Source organism: Erythrolamprus reginae, chromosome 3, assembly GCF_031021105.1.
Source record: "Erythrolamprus reginae isolate rEryReg1 chromosome 3, rEryReg1.hap1, whole genome shotgun sequence".
NCBI lineage: Eukaryota > Metazoa > Chordata > Lepidosauria > Squamata > Dipsadidae > Erythrolamprus > Erythrolamprus reginae.
Window position 1 is genome coordinate 43,833,070 of NC_091952.1, and position 20,742 is coordinate 43,853,811.

The 20,742-nt window shown below is 38.5% G+C and overlaps 1 protein-coding gene across 1 annotated transcript in view; it reads right to left on the reverse strand.

The window, feature by feature from the left end:
- The window catches only part of LOC139165311 (E3 ubiquitin-protein ligase Rnf220-like), a 244,700-nt gene that overhangs the window by 82,063 nt on the left and 141,895 nt on the right, over positions 1 to 20,742 (reverse strand). Inside the window, exon 2 of the mRNA XM_070748509.1 lies at positions 3,638 to 3,712. Within this exon, the coding sequence (XP_070604610.1) occupies positions 3,638 to 3,712 (75 nt within the window). The remainder of the gene's footprint in view (positions 1 to 3,637; positions 3,713 to 20,742) is intronic.

Sequence of the window (20,742 nt, forward strand, 5' to 3'; positions counted from 1 at the left end):
ATTCTGTGAATTCAGCCCAAGGCAGCCTTAAGTCATCAATGCACCAGTATCATAGTACTACTTTCTCTTATTCCAACCGTATCCAAGGGCAGCCTGAAGGTGTGCAAAACCTATTAGGGTACGTTAGATATTACCAAGGAAGAAAGTTCAAAAGACTGAAGTAACTGGAAACAGAGGCAACTGGAAAAAGAAGCAGGATTTAGACTGGCAGTTGTGACAGCAAATTTTATGACATCCAAGATAAGTGGAAAGTATTTTAAATTGAGTATCAGTGAAAGACATAGGACTTTTACCCACAATTTCAGACTGCATTTTTAACTCTCAAAACAATGCTGAAAATTCCAGATGGCCAAAAAGAAAATTATGCATTTCAAAGAATCATAGTAGGATTTAACTGTGTTTTGGTAATATCCAACATGCAGTTATTTCGTTTCCCGGTCAGCAGACATACGTTGAAATAGGATAACTGTTCCTGTGATACAATTTTTTAAAATAAAATCCCTTCCAGTTGTAACAAAAGAGGCTGGAAGATTTTCACTCTGTCCCCAAGCCCTGCTAAAAAAAGCAAAACTAAAAAAAAACCCTTACATCTGTAATGTTTAAAATCTGCACTGGCTTTTTTTTTTTTTGTTAAATCTCCCCATGGACCTAAAAAAAATCCCTAGTGTGTGACCACAATTGGCACTACCACTGACAGACTCAGGGGTTTAACCACAGTTATTTCTTTCTGTTCTTTTTTCATCATCTCTGTGTGATCTGAGGGTGATGAAAACTGAGACAGAGGTGGGAGTTCCTGGAGAGATCCCGTTTTCACAGGAAAAGTATCAACTAACTGCCCATAGGCTAGACTCATCATAACACAGGGGAGTTAATTGACTAAATTAACAATTGAGCCCCAACACACAGTTTGTCTATTTGAGAATAAATCTAGAAGTCTTTCAGTTATTTAAGTAAGTTATCCACATTTTAATTAACCCCCTCCCGTACATACACACACAGGAATGCTACATACCAAATTTTAACGTTAATGTTAGTTTTTAATGACACTGTATTTAACAATTATATATTGTATAGCCCCTCTTTGAGGAAGGGGAATGGTTTAGAAATATGAAATATAAATAAATTCATTATATAATTCATCGTATTGTATGAATAGGGTCAATATATACAATTTGAACTGATTATAGCCCATGATTCATTTAGGATATCTGAACAATGGAAATACAACAATAACAACGAAGGTTAATTTGCAGTAGAAGCAAGGAAATATGGAACAGGGAAAAAAGAGAAGAGGCTTTTTAATGTTATGCTAGTAATCCCTATATAACGTATCTTCCCCTCTCTCAAAAAAAAAAAATAGAAATATTTTTCAACAAGCCAGACATTACAGTAAAATTCTAATTCTATACTGCACAATGCTCTGAGACGTTCATAATTTAGATGTCATGGTTCCGAGTAATGGTTCCAATTAATTCAGGACTCTGAGGCTATAGTTTTTCTCAAAGATCCATTTTATTGGGTAGATCATGTGGGCATATTCAAATGTGGCTTAATGTGAAGGCTCCGACTATCAACTCCAAGCAAGCTGGCCACTTTGGATTCTTCAAGATATGGCATCTGGTGTGAAGACAATTTTGGTGGCCAGCAGTAATGAGCAACCAATTTTTTTTAAAAAAAATATTTTTTATTATTTTCAAAAAAGAACAAACAAAGACATACAACATTAAACATTTAAGGAGCTGCCAATGCTCCGCTTGTCGTAGAAGTCTAACTAATACAGAATATAAAAAACCCTAACTGTTACCAGATCTATGCAGAAGTACCACACTTGTGAATTACATTCTTATTGAATTTAATTCTATATTTTTAATATTAAATTTGTTAATTGAATTTCTTCGTATTTTAAAAAGTTATATACTTGTATATGTATATATATATAAAAAGAGAAATAAACAAATTATTAGTAATACAGAAGAAAGGAAAAAATAAGCACTTCTAAGTTAGTTATAATATAAACTATTTCATTCTATCTTATAATTCTTCAAATAGTCAGTTATTCTTATATATTTAATTTTTAATGCTATTTTTAAAATTCCACCAATCATATACTTTATCCCATATTTTATAAAATTCTGTTTCGGTTTGATTATTCAGACGTTTAGTCATCATGTCTAATTCTGCACATTCTATAATTTTTTTGAATACCTCAATATCTTTTGGTATCGTCTTTTCTTTCCATTTCTGTGCAAATACTATTCGTACCGCCACCAATATATGTATTATTAAATAATAAATTTCTTTTTTATACTTTATATTTGAAATACCCTGTAAGAAAAATTCAGGAGATTTTTTAATCCTCTCCTTTGTTATTTCATTTATCCAATTCTCTACTTTATTCCAAAATATTTTAGTCTCAGAACAAGTCCACCATGTATGATAATATGTACCGACTTCTTTTTTGCATTTCCAATAGATAGGCGATACAGATGGAAACATTTTAGAAATTCTATATAGCAACCAAAATTTTTACTGCCACACTGTGGGTGTAGCTTATTTTGTGGGTGTGGCTTGATGGTCATGTGACTGGGTAGGAGTGGCTTGCCGGCCATGTGACCAGGTGGGAATGGCTTGAACGATCATCATTGTTGAAGTGAACTGTTAAGTCCTCGACTTACAACCTCACCAGTGTCGCTCTCTGGGTGACAATTTGCTTCGTGTTTCCTGCGCTCTCCTTCCTGGGTCACTCCCTGTCTTAGGCTGGGTAGCTAGGCAAACGGGTGCCAATCAGCTGTTGAGAAAATGGGCCCCTTGCAACTCCACCCAGTGCTGGTCTCCCTGCCACTTTCCGAGGAGTAGGAAGAGGATGGGAGAGTGGGATGGTCAGCTGGAGCTGGGCACACAGCTTCATTTATGTTGTCAGGTGCCCCAAGTCCTCGGAGAGGGGCAGCATACAAATCCAATAAATAAATAAATACATTTTCACTAGTGGAACTGCATTCCACCCCGTCCTGCCTGCTGCCCACCTCTGGTGGCTAGCAATGAAAAAGGACAACAAAAATATACCAAAATACATTCAAATGTACTTACATGATCTACCCAATAAAATTGATCTTTGAGAAAAACTACAGCCTCAGAGTCCTGGATTGACTGGGCCCATTACTCGAAAACATGACATTAGAAATATGAGTTACAACTTTTGCAGAGCAGGTACATAATATTACTGGCATTCATTAATGATTAATACTGTAACATCCAGAGTGAAATATTTGTCCGACCCAACGAAAATGACTGTTTCATTTTCATTTCTCATCTAGTATTCTAAAGACAATTTTTAAGTGATTTTCATCCATAACTTTTACCAACTAGCCATTTGTGCTTGTAAGGAATTTTTCCCCTAAAACCAAGGATATACAGTATTAAATCCCCTTGGTAAAACAATGACAGATGTGTTCCCAGCCATTTTCAATCAAATGCTACAGTACAGGATAGCAGTGAATGCTTTCAATATGTTGTATCTTATTATGCCTTAACTATACTTTTTATTACTGCCGTAATATCATCTACGCAAATTGATGATGCTTCTACTGTTTTTCCAATATATCCCACAACAGTAATAAACAAAATAATAATCACTTACAGAGGGGGAATGTTAACGCCATGCGCTGGCTGGCCCCCACGGACACTGGCGGCCCTCCTTGGCTGTCGCTTCTATCTGGCAATCAATTGACAAGAAATTGAGATTATGAGATATGACAATCACCATCGGACAATCAATCAACTGACTTCTACAGCTGAGCAAGTGACATTTAACAGTAGAGATTTTCCAAATTTAGTTACTATCATGGGATTAGATATCAAAAGCTGCAGCTTTAGTCTTATAAAGAACACACAAAAAGAATTGCTGTAAACTGACTGTTTTTTATAGATCCTCATACAATATGATGAGGTTAGGAAAGAGGAATATGGAAATAATATACAAGCCTTATATGTTGAACTGTAGAATAATGCTGCACAGCATTTCAGAAATATGCAGAAGCATAAATACAGCACCTGTATACAACTCTTTATATGAGATGTAGACAGATGTTACTTTCACACATTTGCAGACACCAATTTAACTTTTCTATGTTATTCCCAAAGCACTGTAATGTTTTACTGTAGAATATATTTAGAGAAAGCTAAATGCTGTTAAACCATCTCACTGAATGTGCATCACATTTTCATATGTAGGCAAGCTTGAGACTATATTTATTTATCTGCTTTATATATACAGTGATACCTTGTCTTACAAACTTAATTGGTTCTGGGACAAGGTTCTTAAGGTGAAAAGTTTGTAAGACGAAACAATGTTTCCCATAGGAATCAATGGAAAGGCAATTAATCCGTGCAAGCCCAAAATTCACCCCTTTTGCCAGCTGAAGCGCCCGTTTTTGCGCTGCTGGGATTCCCCTGAGGTTCCCCTTCATGGTTTCCCAGCAAAGGGAGCAACAGTGAAATCGCAGCATCGTAAAAACACCGAAGTCCTTGAAACCCCACCTCTGTGTTTTTGCAATGCTACGATTCCCCTGAGGGTCCCCTCCATGGGAAACCCCACCTCTGGACTTCCGTTGCCAGCGAAGCACCCGTTTTTGCACTGCTGGGATTCCCCTGCATCATCACAAAAACACGGAAGTCCAGAGGTCGGATTTCCCATGGAGGGGAGCCTCAGGGGAATCCCAGCACAAAAATGGGTGCTTTGCTGGCAACGGGGCATCACAGCGGTGGCGGTGGGTTTGTAAGGTGAAAATAGTTTGTAAGAAGAGGCATAAAAATCTTAAACCCCGGGTTTGTATCTCGAAAAGTTTGTATGACGAGGCGTTTGTAAGATGAGGTATCACTGTATATTTTTCTGACAGGAGTCCAAGGAAGATTATCTACATCCTCCTCCCATTTTCTTCCACAAGACAGGATAGATCAGTCTGCAAATGACTGGCTCAAAAGCATTGAGTGAACTTCCAAGGCTAAAGGTGGATCTGAACATCGATCTCCATGTCCAAATCTGATGTGTTAACCCAGTGGTTCTCAACCTGTGGTCCACTGATCCCTGGGGGGGGGAGGCACCTGCCATGTTATCACAGGGGTCAGCGATATTGGGCATAAAAAGGAGTCAGGGGTGAAAAAATGGCTGAGAACCACAATACCAGCATGGCTCTATTCCTTTCCAGAGCTACAGCTATTAATCAGCTACTTACCCTCTTACAAAATCAGACAAATTTACAGTTAATTACTAAAATATAGCAATAGCATTTAGACTTATATACCGCTTCACAGTGCTTTACAGCCCTCCCTTAGCAGTTGGCAGAGTCAGCATATCACCCCTAACAATCTGGGTCCTTATTTTACCCATGAATGGATGGCTGAGTCAACTTGAGCCTACTGAGATTCGATCTGCCCAACTGCTGGCAGCTGCTGATCAGCAGAAGTAGCTTGCAGTACTGCATTCTAACCACTGCGCCACCAAGACTCAAATATCTCTTGCAAAGTGCCTTAATGAATGTTGTTTGTTCACACATAACTCATGCTTGCAATTTGGTATAAAACTTGGCCTGATGAAAGTACAGTGGTACCTCATGATACGAACCACTCATCTTACGAACAACCAGAGATACGAACCCGGGGTTCAGAAAATTTTTGCCTCTTCTTACGAACTTTTTTCTTCTTATGAACCTGCCGCTGCCGCAAAGCTCGGGTTTGGCATTCAGCGTTCGGGTGGCCGCCGAGAAGCCCCCCGGCTGTTTCAAAAGGTGACAGCCGGGCGGCGGCGGTTTTTTGCGGGCGGGTTTTTTGGTTGCACGGATTAATTGACTTTACATTGTTTCCTATGGGAAACAATGTTTCGTCTTACGAACTTTTCGTCTTACGAATCTCCCCCCCGGGAACCAATTAGGTTCGTAAGACAAGGTATTACTGTACTAGCTTGATCATTGCAAAGAGCATTTTGAAAACAGTCTACAAAATCAAATGGAACCTTGGGAAGTTCTAGCAGACCAGGGCAATTAGTCTTTTTTGCCTATTTTCATGCTTTTACCATTCCCCCCCTCTAATCTTTCTGTCTTTCGGTTTCTATCATATCATTCAACAGAATTCTTCTGATCAATCAAATTAATACATTTATGTTTTAATTGAAATTTTACATCCTTCAAGCAAGGTTACATTAAATATTTACATTTTGTATGATTAAAACTAACTTTGCCCATTGCTTCTTCGTCTGCAAAATGCTACTGTTTCCTTAAACAATATAAGGAAGGAAAGAGAATAATTTGGCATGTATGATATACTCGCTATATGCCCTTAACTTTAAAAAATAATGTAAATCTGAATATTCTACTTAAACTGCTTCATCCTAGCCTAAATAAATAAAAACAAAAAATATTGATTAATGTATAGATAATCTCTTAAAACTTTGTCCAGTGTAGAAATTGGGCCTTGGAAGTAAAATCTTTCATTATTTAACCTGCAAAAATTACATTAATTGTCAAGAACATTAGTCACAAGTAAAACAGAATGTAAAATTGTATATAATTTAATACATTTAATTTATAATACATTTGCAGAAATTTTCAAAGTAAATTATTCCAGCATTGAACTTCTCTATGAGTATCAAAACTGTTTGTTTAAACATGAATATGAGACAAAGCAAATGAGAGTCATAATTTGTTAACATTGTTTTCTGAGATTTGCGGGGAAGGTTTGACTCTGGGCTGCCATTTTTATGTGAATTTTGATAATTTTTTTGGCTTGAGAAGAATTTGTTTTCTTAACCCAATTAATTTCTTTGTTTCTGGATTGTGGCTGATTCATCTTTTTGGCATTTATTATTATAAACCACCTAGAATCTTAGGAGGTGGACAGTATGTAAATAGCCAAAATTCATTAATTCATTAGTTTACATCCCAAAAATCTGAGCTGGCCTAATTTACCAGCTTTCCCTTTACAAATAATGCATTGATTGTAAGTGCTATTAGGATATCTAATTGAGGAAATGAATGGTTTATACCCTGTTTCCCCGAAAATAATTCACCCCCGAAAGTAAGACATAGGAGAGGTTTCGTAGAATTGCCTAATATAAGGCATCGCCCGAAAGTAAGATGTAGGAGACATATACCGTAGTTTTAAATAGGGTAGGGGGCAGTGTTCCTTCTAATATCCTGTTCCAAATAACCATAGGCATAGAAATCTATATAATCTGTTAGAATAATTTTACTGTGTATATTTTATAATTTAATAATTATAAGCTAAACTAGTAATTGGTGGCATTGATAGTGCTTAATATATATTGCTTCTATTTATTAAATTTTTGATTGATAGACAGAAGAGTTCCAATTTACCATATTTAAAGCTTATTATAAATTAATTGTTTAGTGAAAGACTTAATTCTTCTTCATTGAAAAAAAATAAGACATCTCCTGAGAATAAGACGTAGCACATCTTTGCGAGCAAAAATTAATATAAGACGCTGTGTTATTTTTTGGGAAACGGGGTAGTAATTCAGACTAAACCAAGCAAACCAAATCAAACTTGAAAGAGACAAATCAACAGTGCCCCAAACCTGCCTGTACAAGATAATGTTTGCTAGGTTTATACAACTGAAAGAGACAAAGTCTAGATTAATGAGGTTCTTTAGCTTAATGATGTTATTCTTGTATAGATGGGTCTAGTGCAATTTAGACAAACATATAGACGAAGCTAACATGCCAACATTCAACCAATCAATGGTTGATATTCTTGGTCCCACTGCTATTAAGAGCAACCCAGGAATCATTTCCAGACACTACACTGTACATGTGCACAGCCTGTTGCATAACACACCAAGGTCCCATTTCCTGTTCCCCCAGAACCGTTAAAACCTCACAAACCACTAGGAAGAACTGTTTCCTGCAGGTGTCCCAGGAACATGAATCACACCTTGTCAAAATTGCTGGGTGTGAACCAATGGAACAAGACCCTTCAAAAAGTTGCAGCTTTTGTCCAGGCATAACTTTCTAACTTGCTGATCTACATCCTGATCAGGAAAGGGTTAAATGAGTATTAATCAGACATTTTCAAGAAGCTTTCAAAACTCGTCCAAATATTATAAAAAATGTTTTTAATCATCTAATAGCCCAAACGGGGAAGTGATGGATGGGCTGATCTTTGCCTGAACAGATGAGCCTGGGGATGTGGGCTTACAGGAGATGGGAAAAGAGACGGTGACACTCTTCCTTCCTCCCTCCCTCCCTGCTTGGAGCAGTTAGAAATATGAGGTCACCTAGCAAGAGATGATAACACATTAAGGGCTCTTGAGAGATTGGCCTGTCAGCCTTGTTAGGAAGAGGCAATTGGGGCTGACTGTATAATTAAAGGCTGGAGAAAACCATAACTCACAGCAGTTTAGACAGCAATGAAGGGACTCTATCCGCTACGGTCTTTTCTGTTTGGGAAAAAACACCTCAGTAGAAGTGAGCTTAGTTCAGTGTAGTTTGGGCTTCAATGAGATGCTGTTAATGAATTGCAAATCTGCAATTTCAATTTACAGTCCTCCTGCACCAGGTTTTGCAAATATGAATTTGTCTCACAAAGCTGGTACATTACTGTGTGAAGAAAGACAAGCCAAGGTCAGGACTGAGGATTATTCAAATAGAATGATTTATAATAGGAATCCTAGGTGTAATCTGAAATCACCAGATTATTTTGCTATACAGTGTTCCTTGACTTTCGCGGGGGATGAGTTCCAAGACCGCCTGCGAAAGTCAAATTTCCGTGAAGTAGAGATGAGGAAGTAATTACACTATTTTTGGCTATGAACAGTATCGCAGGACATCCCCTAACACTTTAAACCCCTAAATTACAATTTCCCATTACGTTAACAACCTTTAGATTATTACTCACCATTATTACTGGTACTCACCATTGAATAAGATACTTAATGATCCTGATATTTATTAACATAATTATTTATTAACAATAATTTGACGATGATATATGACGTCACGGGCGGGGAAAACCGTGGTGTAGGGAAAAAATCCACAAAGTATTTTTTATTTAATATTTTTTGAAAAACTGTGGTATAGACTTTTCGCAAATATCGGACCCACAAAAGTCAAGGGAACACTGTATTTATTTATTTATTTATTTATTGGTTTTGTATGCCGCCCCTCTCCGAAGACTCGGGGCGGCTAACAGCAATAATAAGACAGCATATAATAATAACCAATACTAAAAACAATTAAAAAACCATTATAATAAAAACCAAACAGACATACATACATACATACCATGCATAAAATTGTAACAGCCAAGGGGGAAAGAGTATCTCAGTTCCCCCATGCCTAGCGGCAGAGGTGGGTTTTAAGTAGCTTACAAAAGGCAAGGAGGGTGAGGGCAGTTCTAATTTCTGGGGGGAGTTGGTTCCAGAGGGCCGGGGCCGCCACAGAGAAGGCTCTTCCCCGTGGTATAGACTTTTCACGAATGTCGGACCCACAAAAGTCAAGGGAACACTGTATGCCTAAACCTTGTCCTAATATATATGAATCCAACTGATGTGTCTGAATTGCTTCCAAAGCTGATTGTTTGATTCAGACCACATAGCCGTGAAAAGATACTTATAAGCTCTATCTGCTTATTCTGAATTAAAAGCATCCTCTAACAGATCAGTTCTGGTAGTAATCAAATTGTAGAATTCCTGTTCCTCAGTTGCTATATTACTATAAATTAATATATGAATAGTTTCTCAATGGAAGTAAAGGAAAAAAGAGGGCAATCAGCAGGAAGGGGGGAGAGATTTTGTTACAGTTGCAATTAATCCACCATTAGAAACCTGAAGGATCAAGTTAAGAGACAGATCATCACGGAGAAAGTCAACAATGATGCGACAGAACATAATTGATAAGTTCACTTAAAAGAACACTGAACTTCCTTGGGATATTAAGGATCTATTAAACTAAATCTCTCCATATAATACTCTGAACAGTAAACGGTCTACTTATCTCACTTGATTCTTACTGATGGCATTCCAATGATGGCAATATTTCATGTAATCACTGGACTACAGTTGGAGACAAGATATTAGACATTACTTCATACCCGTCCTCCGTCCCAGTATTTTTACAGTGGAAATCTATGTTGCAATGATTTTGATTCTGCAAATCCCTTTAGCATTGTATTGTTTTATAAACCATGATGATGAAACATCAAGTCAGTGTTGACTTTTAGTGACCACACAGATAGACTTGTATGGCATTGGTTTATTTTATGATCAGTTAGTTTGATTTCTGGGCTAACTATAATATTGTCAGAAGTTGTTTCCAACACTGAAGCTCAAAAGCAATAATACTCTTGCTTCTTGTTTCTCTAATGGTCAACTTTTACTTGATAGAGAATCACACCACTGTTTGCACAATTCTGATTTTTGTAGGTAGAGACGTAATGGAATCTGAATATTTTTTCCAAGCCCTTCATTGCTACTTTACCAAACGTTAGTCTACTACTGCAATGTCAAACTCATGTCATCATGTGATGTATCACAATTTTTCCCTTTGCTAAACCGGCCGTGGACATGGCCAGTGCATGACTCATCCAACCCATGGACTGTAAGGTTGACAGCCGTAGTCTTCTAAGTATTTTTGACAGCTTTTTTCTGTTAATAATTGATCCTAGAAGGCAAAGACTATACATAATTTCAATGTCTTCACTGCCAATTCTGAGACTGGTTGCCCTATTTATGGTCATGAGTTTGGTCTTCTTTATATTTAATCCTTTTTTTCACTGTGCTCCTTAATTTCCATTATTAGAACTTGCAGATCATTTATATTTTCAGCTATCAGAATAGAGTCACTTGCATAGTATAGATCTGCTGGCACGTGAGCCTTTACCCTAGCTCAGTATTAATATGCATGTGCGTGTCAGCCAGCTGATTTGTGGCTTGCCTGGAAGCTCTAGGAGAGTCTCTATGGGAGTGTGGGAGGGCATTTTTGCCCCTGGAGCCTGATGAGGGCGAAAAACGGGCCTACCAGGCCCATCAGAGTTTGGGAAATGGGCTGTTTCAGGCCTCCAGAGGGCCTCAGGGAGGCCATTTTTGCTACCCCCAGGCATTAAATTATGGGTGTGGGCACTTGCACACGCGCAATAGCACATGCACACGTGCTTTCGCCACCCGAAGAACAAAAAGGTTCACCATCTATTAATATTTCTGTCACCAAAGGGGATGTACGGGGAACTCATCAAATTTGCAGATGACACCAAGCTGGCAGAAATAGCCAACACTCCAGAAGATAAGGCTTAAGATATGGAAGGTTCTTGACAGACCTGAACACTGGATACTATCTAACAAAATGAAATTCAATGGTGAAAAAATTAAGGTTCTACATTTAGTCAAGAAAAATCAATAGCTTAGGTGGTACCTGGCTGTGAGAGGGGTCTTAGGAATCCTAACCATTAGTGTGCTGCAGCTGCCAAAAAAGCCAACAGGGTTCTAGGCTACATAAACAGAGGAATAGAATCAAGATCACATGAAGTGTTAATACCACTTTATAATGCCTTGGTAAGGCCATACTTGGAATATCCTGTCCTGTTTTGGTCATCACGATGTAAAAAAGATGTTGAGACTCTAGAAGGAGTGCAGAGAAGAGCCACAAAATGATTAGGGGACTTATAAAACATATAAAGATCAATTGCTGGGATTGGGTATGTCTAATGAAAAGAAGGACCGGGGGAGACATGATAGCAGTATTCCAATATCTCAGGGGTTGCCACAAAGAAGAGGGAGTTAAACTATTCTCCAAAGCACCTGAGGGTAGAACAAGAAGCAATGGATGGAAACTAAACAATGAGAAAAGTAACTTAGAATTCAGGAGAAATTTCCTGATAGTTAGAAGAAGTAATCAGTGGAACAACTAGAGTTGTGAATGCTCCAACACTAGTAGACACAAAAGAACACTTTTAAGAAGAGATTGGACAACCTTTTGATCTGAAATGATGACTGAGCCGGGGGCTGGATTAAATGACCTCCAATATCTCTTCCAACTCTGTCATTCTATTCTATTCTAATTCTAACCATGCCTATATGCATCCAATCTAGCTTCCCTTGATACATATTCAATATATAAATTGAATAAATAACTCAAGAGTATGCAACTTGCGTCACTCCCCATCTACCTGGAACCAGTCTGTTTCATAACATTCTATCTGGTCTATGACCCCCTGACCTTTGTATAGATTTTATAGGAGGACAGTAAGATGTTCTGAGATTCTCATTTTTCTAAGGACATTTCACAGTTGACATAGCTGACATTAACAGAAGGTCTTTCTATAATCAATGAAACACATATTAATTTATTTTGGGCAATTCTTCTGTTTTCTCAATTATCTAGCATGCATCAGCACTAAGAAATTGTACTACAGTATTGCAATTGCTAGTATACTCAGAAACTGTTTTTTTTGCAGTAGAATTTTCAAAACCTTGCCAGCAAATTGTATTTCTATACTTTGCCTTATTCATTCAACAGCTGTATCTGGTCGGTACAGATTTGACTTGTTTTCAGCTACTTACTTCCTCTTATGCAGCCACTGCACCTGCTATTATCGTATTAATGATAAACTCTCCTAAAAATGAGAAATTACCCTATAATCTCTTTCTTAAAATCCTTTATGTTGCATGAGTACAGTAATTCCCCATTCTGCTTTTTATAACTTTAGGAAGGATCAATAGCTTCACTGAAAAGACAATGACCTTGTGGATTATTTGGCTGGGGCAGAGTTATGAATTCTTGGGGGTGAAATGACCTTTAACAAATGTCACATGTCATTGGATTTTATATCAAACATGGGTCGCATGCTCTGGTTATGCAAATCCCTCTGCCAATATATAGGTATATGTATACATGGCTTGAAAAGGTGAATGTGGGCATCACTGTGATTATGAGCGATGAACATCAGATGACCTTCCAGGAGAGGCCAGTAGTGTCCTGCTGAAATTAACTGATATAACAGATTGGAAAGCATATTTCTTTTAAAGTCTTTTTTTTGCAAGTAATCCACAGAATCAGAAATTAAGAATTCAAAATGCTGTGTCATGAAGGCTATGACTCAAACTTTCTTACAAAGCTACTTGAGGTAACTACTTGAAAAAATATTAATGACTTAGCACAGTGAGGGTGAACCTATGGCACGGATGCCATAGGTGGCACGGGAAGCCCTATCTGCTGGAACGTGAGCTGTTGCCCTAGCTCAGCTCCATTGTGTGTGCCGGCCAGCTGATTTTTGACTCACACAGAGGCTCTGGGAGGGCATTTTTGGCTACCGGAGGGCATCCGGGGGGAATGGGATTTTTACCCTACCCCAGCTCCAGGGAAGCCTTTGGATCCTGGGGAGGGCGAAACACAAGCCTACTGGGCCTACCAGGAATTGTGAAACAGGCCATTTTCAGTCTCCGGAAGGCCTCCGGAGGATGGGGGAGCTGTTTATACCCTCCTCAGGCATTGAATTATAGGTGTGGGCACTCGTGCATGTGCGATAACACATGAGCACGCTCTTTCGGCACCCAAGGAAAAAAAAGGTTCACCATCACTGACTCAACATGTGTATTATCATTTCTAGATAACAGCAGCAAAAATAATGATTGATCTTAAAGATAATTTCCCTATAAAGTGTAACCAAATGATGCATACCTAGTTATTTATTTATTTATTTATTTTATTTTATTTTTATTTATTTTGTCCAATACACAATGAGGGTTTTAGTGGGTATATATCTATATACACATAGTAAAATACATGATGAAGTTTATAGAGGAGATACTCATAGTAAAATATATCTAAGAAATAATAGAAAAGAAGATATACTAATAGAACATATCAATGAAAGAATAGAAGGAGAGATATAGGAATAGAAGAAAGGTATAGGAGATATAGGAGAGCAATAGGACAGGGGACGGAAGGCACTCTAGTGCACTTGTACTCGCCCCTTATTGACCTCTTAGGAATCTGGATAGGTCAACCGTAGATAATCTAAGGGTAAAGTGTTGGGGGTTTGGGGATGACACTACAGAGTCCGGTAATGAGTTCCACGCTTTGACAACTCGGTTACTGAAGTCATTTTTTTACAGTCAAGTTTGGAGCAGTTAATATTAAGTTTAAATCTGTTGTGTGCTCTTGTGTGGTTGTGGTTGAAGCTGAAGTAGTCACCGACAGGCAAGACGTTGCAGCATATGATCTTGTGGGCAATACTTAGATCTTGTTCAAGGCGTCTTAGTTCTAAACTTTCTAGGCCCAGGATTGAAAGTCTAGTCTCGTAAGGTATTCTATTTCGATTGGAGGAGTGAAGGGCTCTTCTAGTGAAGCATCTTTGGACATTTTCAAGGGTGTTAATGTCTGAGATGCGATATGGGTTCCAAACAAATGAGCTGTATTCGAGGATGGGTCTGGCAAAAGTTTTGTAAGCTCTGGTAAGTAGTGTGAGATTGCCAGAGCAGAAGCTACGTAGGATTAGGTTTACAACTCTTGAAGTTGAAGTTATCTCTTTGTCTTCTTCAAAGTTTCTCTGCATACTTGTGAATTTTGGATTAAGTACTAGTTTAGAACGGAAAGTTTTGGAACCATATGCACACAATATGAATGTGTGGGGTGCAGACTATTAATTCCTGAACATTCAATGTTTTCCTTCAATTGGATATTAGCTAAAGGACATGGGAAATAACTGTAATTGAGAGATGACATTAGTACATGACAAATCATCATTTCAAAAAGTATTGTAAAGTGGAAGAGCAAAATTACATTAAATTTATACTTGATCTCTGCAATGTGAAGAACAATTGTTTGGGTTACAATACAAATGTTGGGTTACAATCAAGAGAACAAGTGAAGGGACAAGCTTTGTTTGTTTATCCAGTTTCCTCTCCTTTGCAAGAATGCCTTGACACTGTGTCCTGTAGTGCTGAGTCCGCAGCCCCAACTAGCTAAATTTATCCCAGCTGCAGTTGTGTTTACAAAGCCATTCCTGTTTATACTCCTGTTCCATCCTGGTCAAATTTCAGCCATTGACATTTTACAAACTAAGCGCTTTATTAAGTTGCTTTGCCTTGCTTGCTTCTGATTGGCAAGAACAAAAGTGGTTACATGCAAACTTGATTGCTGCTTTATCTCCAAGGTCCTCTCCAATTCTGTTGTTTAGCATTCTGTAAGTGCTCATATATAGGAATAGAAGAAGATGAATGGCATTATCTTGTCCGTTTATACATTTTTGTAAGAATTCTATATCCACCACTTCTGTTGATTGCTATGATTACTACTTAACTGGTCATCTTCTTGGTTAAGCTATTTAATTTCTAATGTCCACTTCAACACATTTAAATTTGACCTTCACTAAGTCATTACTTATTCCTGAATGAAAAGATATATTGACAAGGAAGTTTTTAAATGTGACATTTTAAGAAGTCTTAGTTTGTCTCAAAAAAACTGCGTAGGTTGATAATAGGAAGCTGATTAGACAAACAATCATTTGAATGGTTGAAACAGAGATAGCAATACTAATGAATATAGCAGCGATAATATAATAATAATAATTTATTAGATTTGTATGCCGCCCCTCTCTGAAGACTCGGAGTGGCATACAAATCTGGTGATGGCGAACCTTTTTTACCTTGGGTGCCAAAAGAGCGTGGGCGTGTGCTATTGTGCATGCATGGGTGCCCACATCCATAATTCAATGCCTGGGGAGGGCAAAAACAGTTTCTCCTGCCCTGGACACCGCCTGGAGACCGGAAATGGCTTCTCTCCCAATTTCTGGTGGGCCCAGTAGGCTCGCGTTTTGCCCTCCCCAGGCTCCAAAGGCTTCCCTCCTGCATCCCCCCGGAGGCTCTCTGAAAGCCAAAAACGCCCTCCCAGAGCCTCTGTGCGAGCCAAAAAATCAGCTGGCTGGTGCACGCATGCATGTTGGAGCTGAGCTAGGGCATGGCTCATGTGCCAGCAGATATGGCTCCGCGGGCCACCTGTGGCACCCGTGCCATAGGTTTGCCATCACTGGAGTATAGCCTTAGTTTGGGAGGAATAGGATCCAAGATTTATACAGAAGCAAAGAAGGTTAAATAATTCCACACAACTCCAACAAAATTCTTTTTTACTTTGTATTACTTTTAGATAAAATAGAAGAAATGGAAAATGCTGAAGAAAAACCATTTGAATTGCTACTGGACAGAATAATAAAGATATCTTGTGTTTAGAGTGACAATTGCAAAGCCTGTTTTCCAGATATGACTCAATTGACGTTTTCGTAAATCCTTACTAGCCTGGCCAGTTGTGAGTGACAGTGGGTCAAAAGTCTCTGCAGAGTCAACATGTGTGCATCCTTGCTCACAGAAGCAAATAATGCTCAACTTAAATCTGAGCTCACCTGGTAATTCTACATTATTCTAGATATTAATAATATCTTCAACATGGCATCTATTTTTACAGCTTCAGTTTTTGCTACAAATAGCTCAGTATTCCAGTTTTTCTGCTATCACTACTACGGATTTAGAGTTTTATATGTGTTGAACTTAAATGATAAACTTATTTGAACTAGGGTTAAACCCGGACAGAATAGCACATGAACTAACTATATAAAGTATCAAGAGAAACACAAAGCATATGTGCATTTGATTCATGCAAGCAACTTCTCATCTCCGGAAGAGAATTCTGTAGTCAGGAAGTCACGGCCTTGATTACTTTGTCTTCCCCATTTAAGTACATCCCTAACTGCTCCTTGGATGGCTCAATTAGCAAAGTGAATATATTATATAAAGTCTAAAAGATTAAACTATCATAGGCAGCCCATAATTTCATGAAGAAGTCAGGGGAGCATATCCCTCTTATTAACTCTATAACAAATGTGATGAAAATGTTCAAATAGAATGTTAATGCAATGTTACGTGTAATTTTCCCAGGCGATCTGCTGCAGAAATATTTCTTTATTAATAGTAATTGAGGGTATAAATTATGAATGAGGCAACTTTCTCCTTTCACCAAGAAAGGCGTCCTAATAGCAATAATTCTTTCTAATCATTTTTGGATAGTGAAGAGAGAGATGGAGAAAGAGGTTCTTTTTAAAAAATAAAAGAGCTGATCAAGAAAACACAAAATGCAGAAGAAGAAGAAATATGTGTAACAGTATTAAAGCATAGAAGAAGGAATAGTCTATATGCACATCAAGAGTTGTAGATGTAGATGCAGATGTAGATGATAAATATCCTATAATTTGGGGTTTAGTTTGTTCAAGGAGATCCAGAATGAACAGTTGAATGAATTTTGAAACTTGATGGCTGAGTTTTGTATTTAACTGCATCTCTAACATACTATGAAAATGTCAAAATCTGAACTTTCAAAGTATTCAATATCTGGGACATAAATAAGCAAATGATATTATAATAAATATTATATTTAACATATTGTAATAAATTCAAACAACCAGTTACTGTTGTTCAATTTTCCTCTTAAACCCTGCAGAATTGTGGCAAAATATAATTTGAGCAGCCAGAGAAATCTGTGATAGGTGACTGTTGTCTTCTTTAACCTTACTTTTACCTTATCATATTATTCCACTTAGCTTGGAGATGTATTTAACACAAAGCATGAAACTGAAATTCTCTGTATCAGAGGTGAGCAATTCAGATCCATGTGTTGTATGTAGACGCAAAGCCCCTTTATAAAAGCCCCCCAAAGCACCACGTTCAGCAGTAAAACTAGTATAGCTTTAATTATTTTAATTTTTTAAAACTATACAAATACATCTGAGAACAACTATTACCACCTCCTGGAGACAGGAACCATTAAAAACAGGTAGTATATTAAAAATATAATTTTCAAAAAGATTCCCTGCTTCTTCTCTATGTAAAGAAAAGCAATGCATTACTAATCATTAAAATCTTGTAGCCAATGAAAGTTGTTTTATTTTCCTAGGCAATGTTCCTGCCTACAACCCTTCTTGCCAGTCAACACAAATTCAACCCAAATCCTAAAAGGGGTTTCCCAAAGTTATCCTTTATTTCTTCTTTTCATCTCAAACACCTGCATCTAGTTGTTGCTTCAGATTAGTTGATTATAGCTTGCAATAAGTCTGAGCATCCACTGAGCTGATACAAATGTTCAAAACATTTCAACTGCCCATAAAAAAGATCTAAATCCTGCGGTGGGCTACTAGCCGGAATGCTAAATTGCGCTCGCCGCCACGGCTCATAAGTGCTTGCGGGGCAAGCACAATTTTGCTTCTGCATCTGTGGAGGTAACAAAATTGCCCACGGAGCCGCAGGTTCGCTTGTGTTTCGGCATGCGCAAAAGCAAAAAAACCTGCCGAAACATGGGCGCACCTGCAGTGCCGTGCACGATTTTGTTAGCTCCATAGGTGCAGAAGCAAAATCGCGCGGGTCCTGCAAGCAGTTACGAGCTGCCGTGGCGAGTGCAATTTAGCGTTCTGGCTAGTAGCCCACCGCAGAACATAGCTAGATTATCTCTGTATTTTTTTTAAAAAAAATTGAGATTTCCAGAATACAATATATGCATCAATTGAACTCGCCTTAGTACCCTGTTTCCACGAAAATAAGACGTGCCCCGAAAGTAAGGCATGTCAGAGGTTTTGCAGAATTTGCTAATATAAGGCACCCCCCGAAAATAAGACACAGTCAAGTTTACATACAGTACGGTGGAAAAACATATGGTACCATTCAAAGCTGTTCATAGCGGTACCGTAATAATGTGGCGTCCCCTGCTGGCCCCTTCCATCACTTTGTACCGTCCAGTACAGCAGAAACAGTCTGCTGCTGTCTCACCGCCATTACAGTCTCCACTACAGTGTGTAGACTATAGTTCCTCTGGTGGCCGGAAGCTGCAATAGCGGGAGTATATTGTTGTACCATATAAGTGCCGTCGTTTGTATGTGTGGGTACCATACTGACAGGTACCGTACCGTGATCAGTGTACTGTACGGTACACTTTCTTTGGGGGTGTCAGCTTTTCTGCCTGTGAATGTCTTATTTGAGAAATATAAGGCACCCCCCGAAAATAAGACGTAGCACAACATTTGGAGCAAAAATTAATATAAGACAGTGTCTGATTTTCAGGGAAACACGGTAGGCAAACAAACAGTACTTTTGTTTTGCAAAATAATGGTTAAATTATTCCTTTTTGAAACTGAAGTTTCAAAGTTCCCATCTTTATTTCACTACATTTGTGGCCAATATTTCTTTCCTATAATCAAGATGTCTCTTACCATTTTTCATGAACTTAGGGCCCAAAAGCATATTATGTTAATTATGCCCTTGTGTGCTTTTTTTCGTTTTATAAAAACCTTTTAAGGTGATCAATATAGGTAGCATAGCCTAGGGAGAATTAATGTAACTTTTGTTAGTTACACTGGATTCACTGCATCAAATACACAGGCACACTTTCTTTCTAGCATCAATTTTCTTAATCTTTTTGCTGTTTCCTTTTTTCTTTCCTACTTCTCTACCTCTAAGATTGCTGGAGAAAGGAAGATCACTCATGTCCTAAAACTCAACTGACTACTTGCTAAATGTGTTTAAAACTGACCCAAGATTTTCACATAGCCTCTTGATAAGTTATCCATCCCAGCACTAAGTATAGATATGAAACGGACATGCATATGCTTGTTATACACAGCTTACATGCTATGTTCATATAATACATGTATGGTAATGTGTTAAAACCATCAATTGGTCAAGTGGGTCTTCAGTCAGATGGTGCATTCTACTGCATTTAAAATTCCCACGCTATAATTCTGCACTTGCAAATTATAATGAGTAAATTGTTATTTGTAACTCCTTCACTGTATTGCTTGTCAAATGAAATTGCAAGTTATATTGTTCGTGATATAACTTTTAAAGAGTTTTGAATAAGCTAAGGTTGAAATACTTTGGGTGGTGGTCCACTGTCTCTTGATAATATTGACAAACAGCTTTGGTGAGGGAATGGTCCCCTCCCTTGTGTTTCCCAGAAAGAGCAGGTCCTGATCCATCTGCTTTCTGGATCAGGGACCGATGGGGCTAGGCCCACCGCATTTTTTTGCCTTATATCAGTGCTTCTCAATTATTTTCTGTTACACCCCTCCCTAGAAAGAAGTAAACATTTTGCGCACCCTCAACTCTCCAATCAGGGCCCCCAAATAATATTTATTATTTTACTTATAAGCTGCAACCAAACTATTGGCTGGGGAAGGCTGCTCTACCCACTTACCTGGGAGTAAGTCACACTGACCTCAGAGGAGCCTGTTTTCAGCTAGGCAGCCATAGGCTCTTTTGACATAGGGCCAGGCCAATTTAACCATGCTGATGTTTTGGGGTCATCGGCTTGGCCCTTAAGCCCCGCCTCGGCCAGGCACTCATAGCAAATGGTGTGGAAGGAGCTTTAGGGTGCCGTTTGAAGCTTTCACACAGTTGCAGAAGATGCTCCTCCTTGTCCAGCAGCAGGTTCACCACAACATTCATGGCTATCACGGCACCTGCCAAGAACAACAAGAACCCATGCAGCCGCCCCGCCTGGCCACCTTGTCTTCTGGGCTCAGAGCAGTGTGCAACTGGGAAAACACTCCCCATCTGGGAGACTCGATCAAGAGGAATCACACATGTTCCTCGGGGTCACATGCATCTCCCCGGCATCGCTCCGTGCTCCACCAGGGGGCGTGTCCCACTATTTGAGAAAGACTGCCTTTTATGGTAAGGACTTGAAAAGAGTGGTTTGAAAG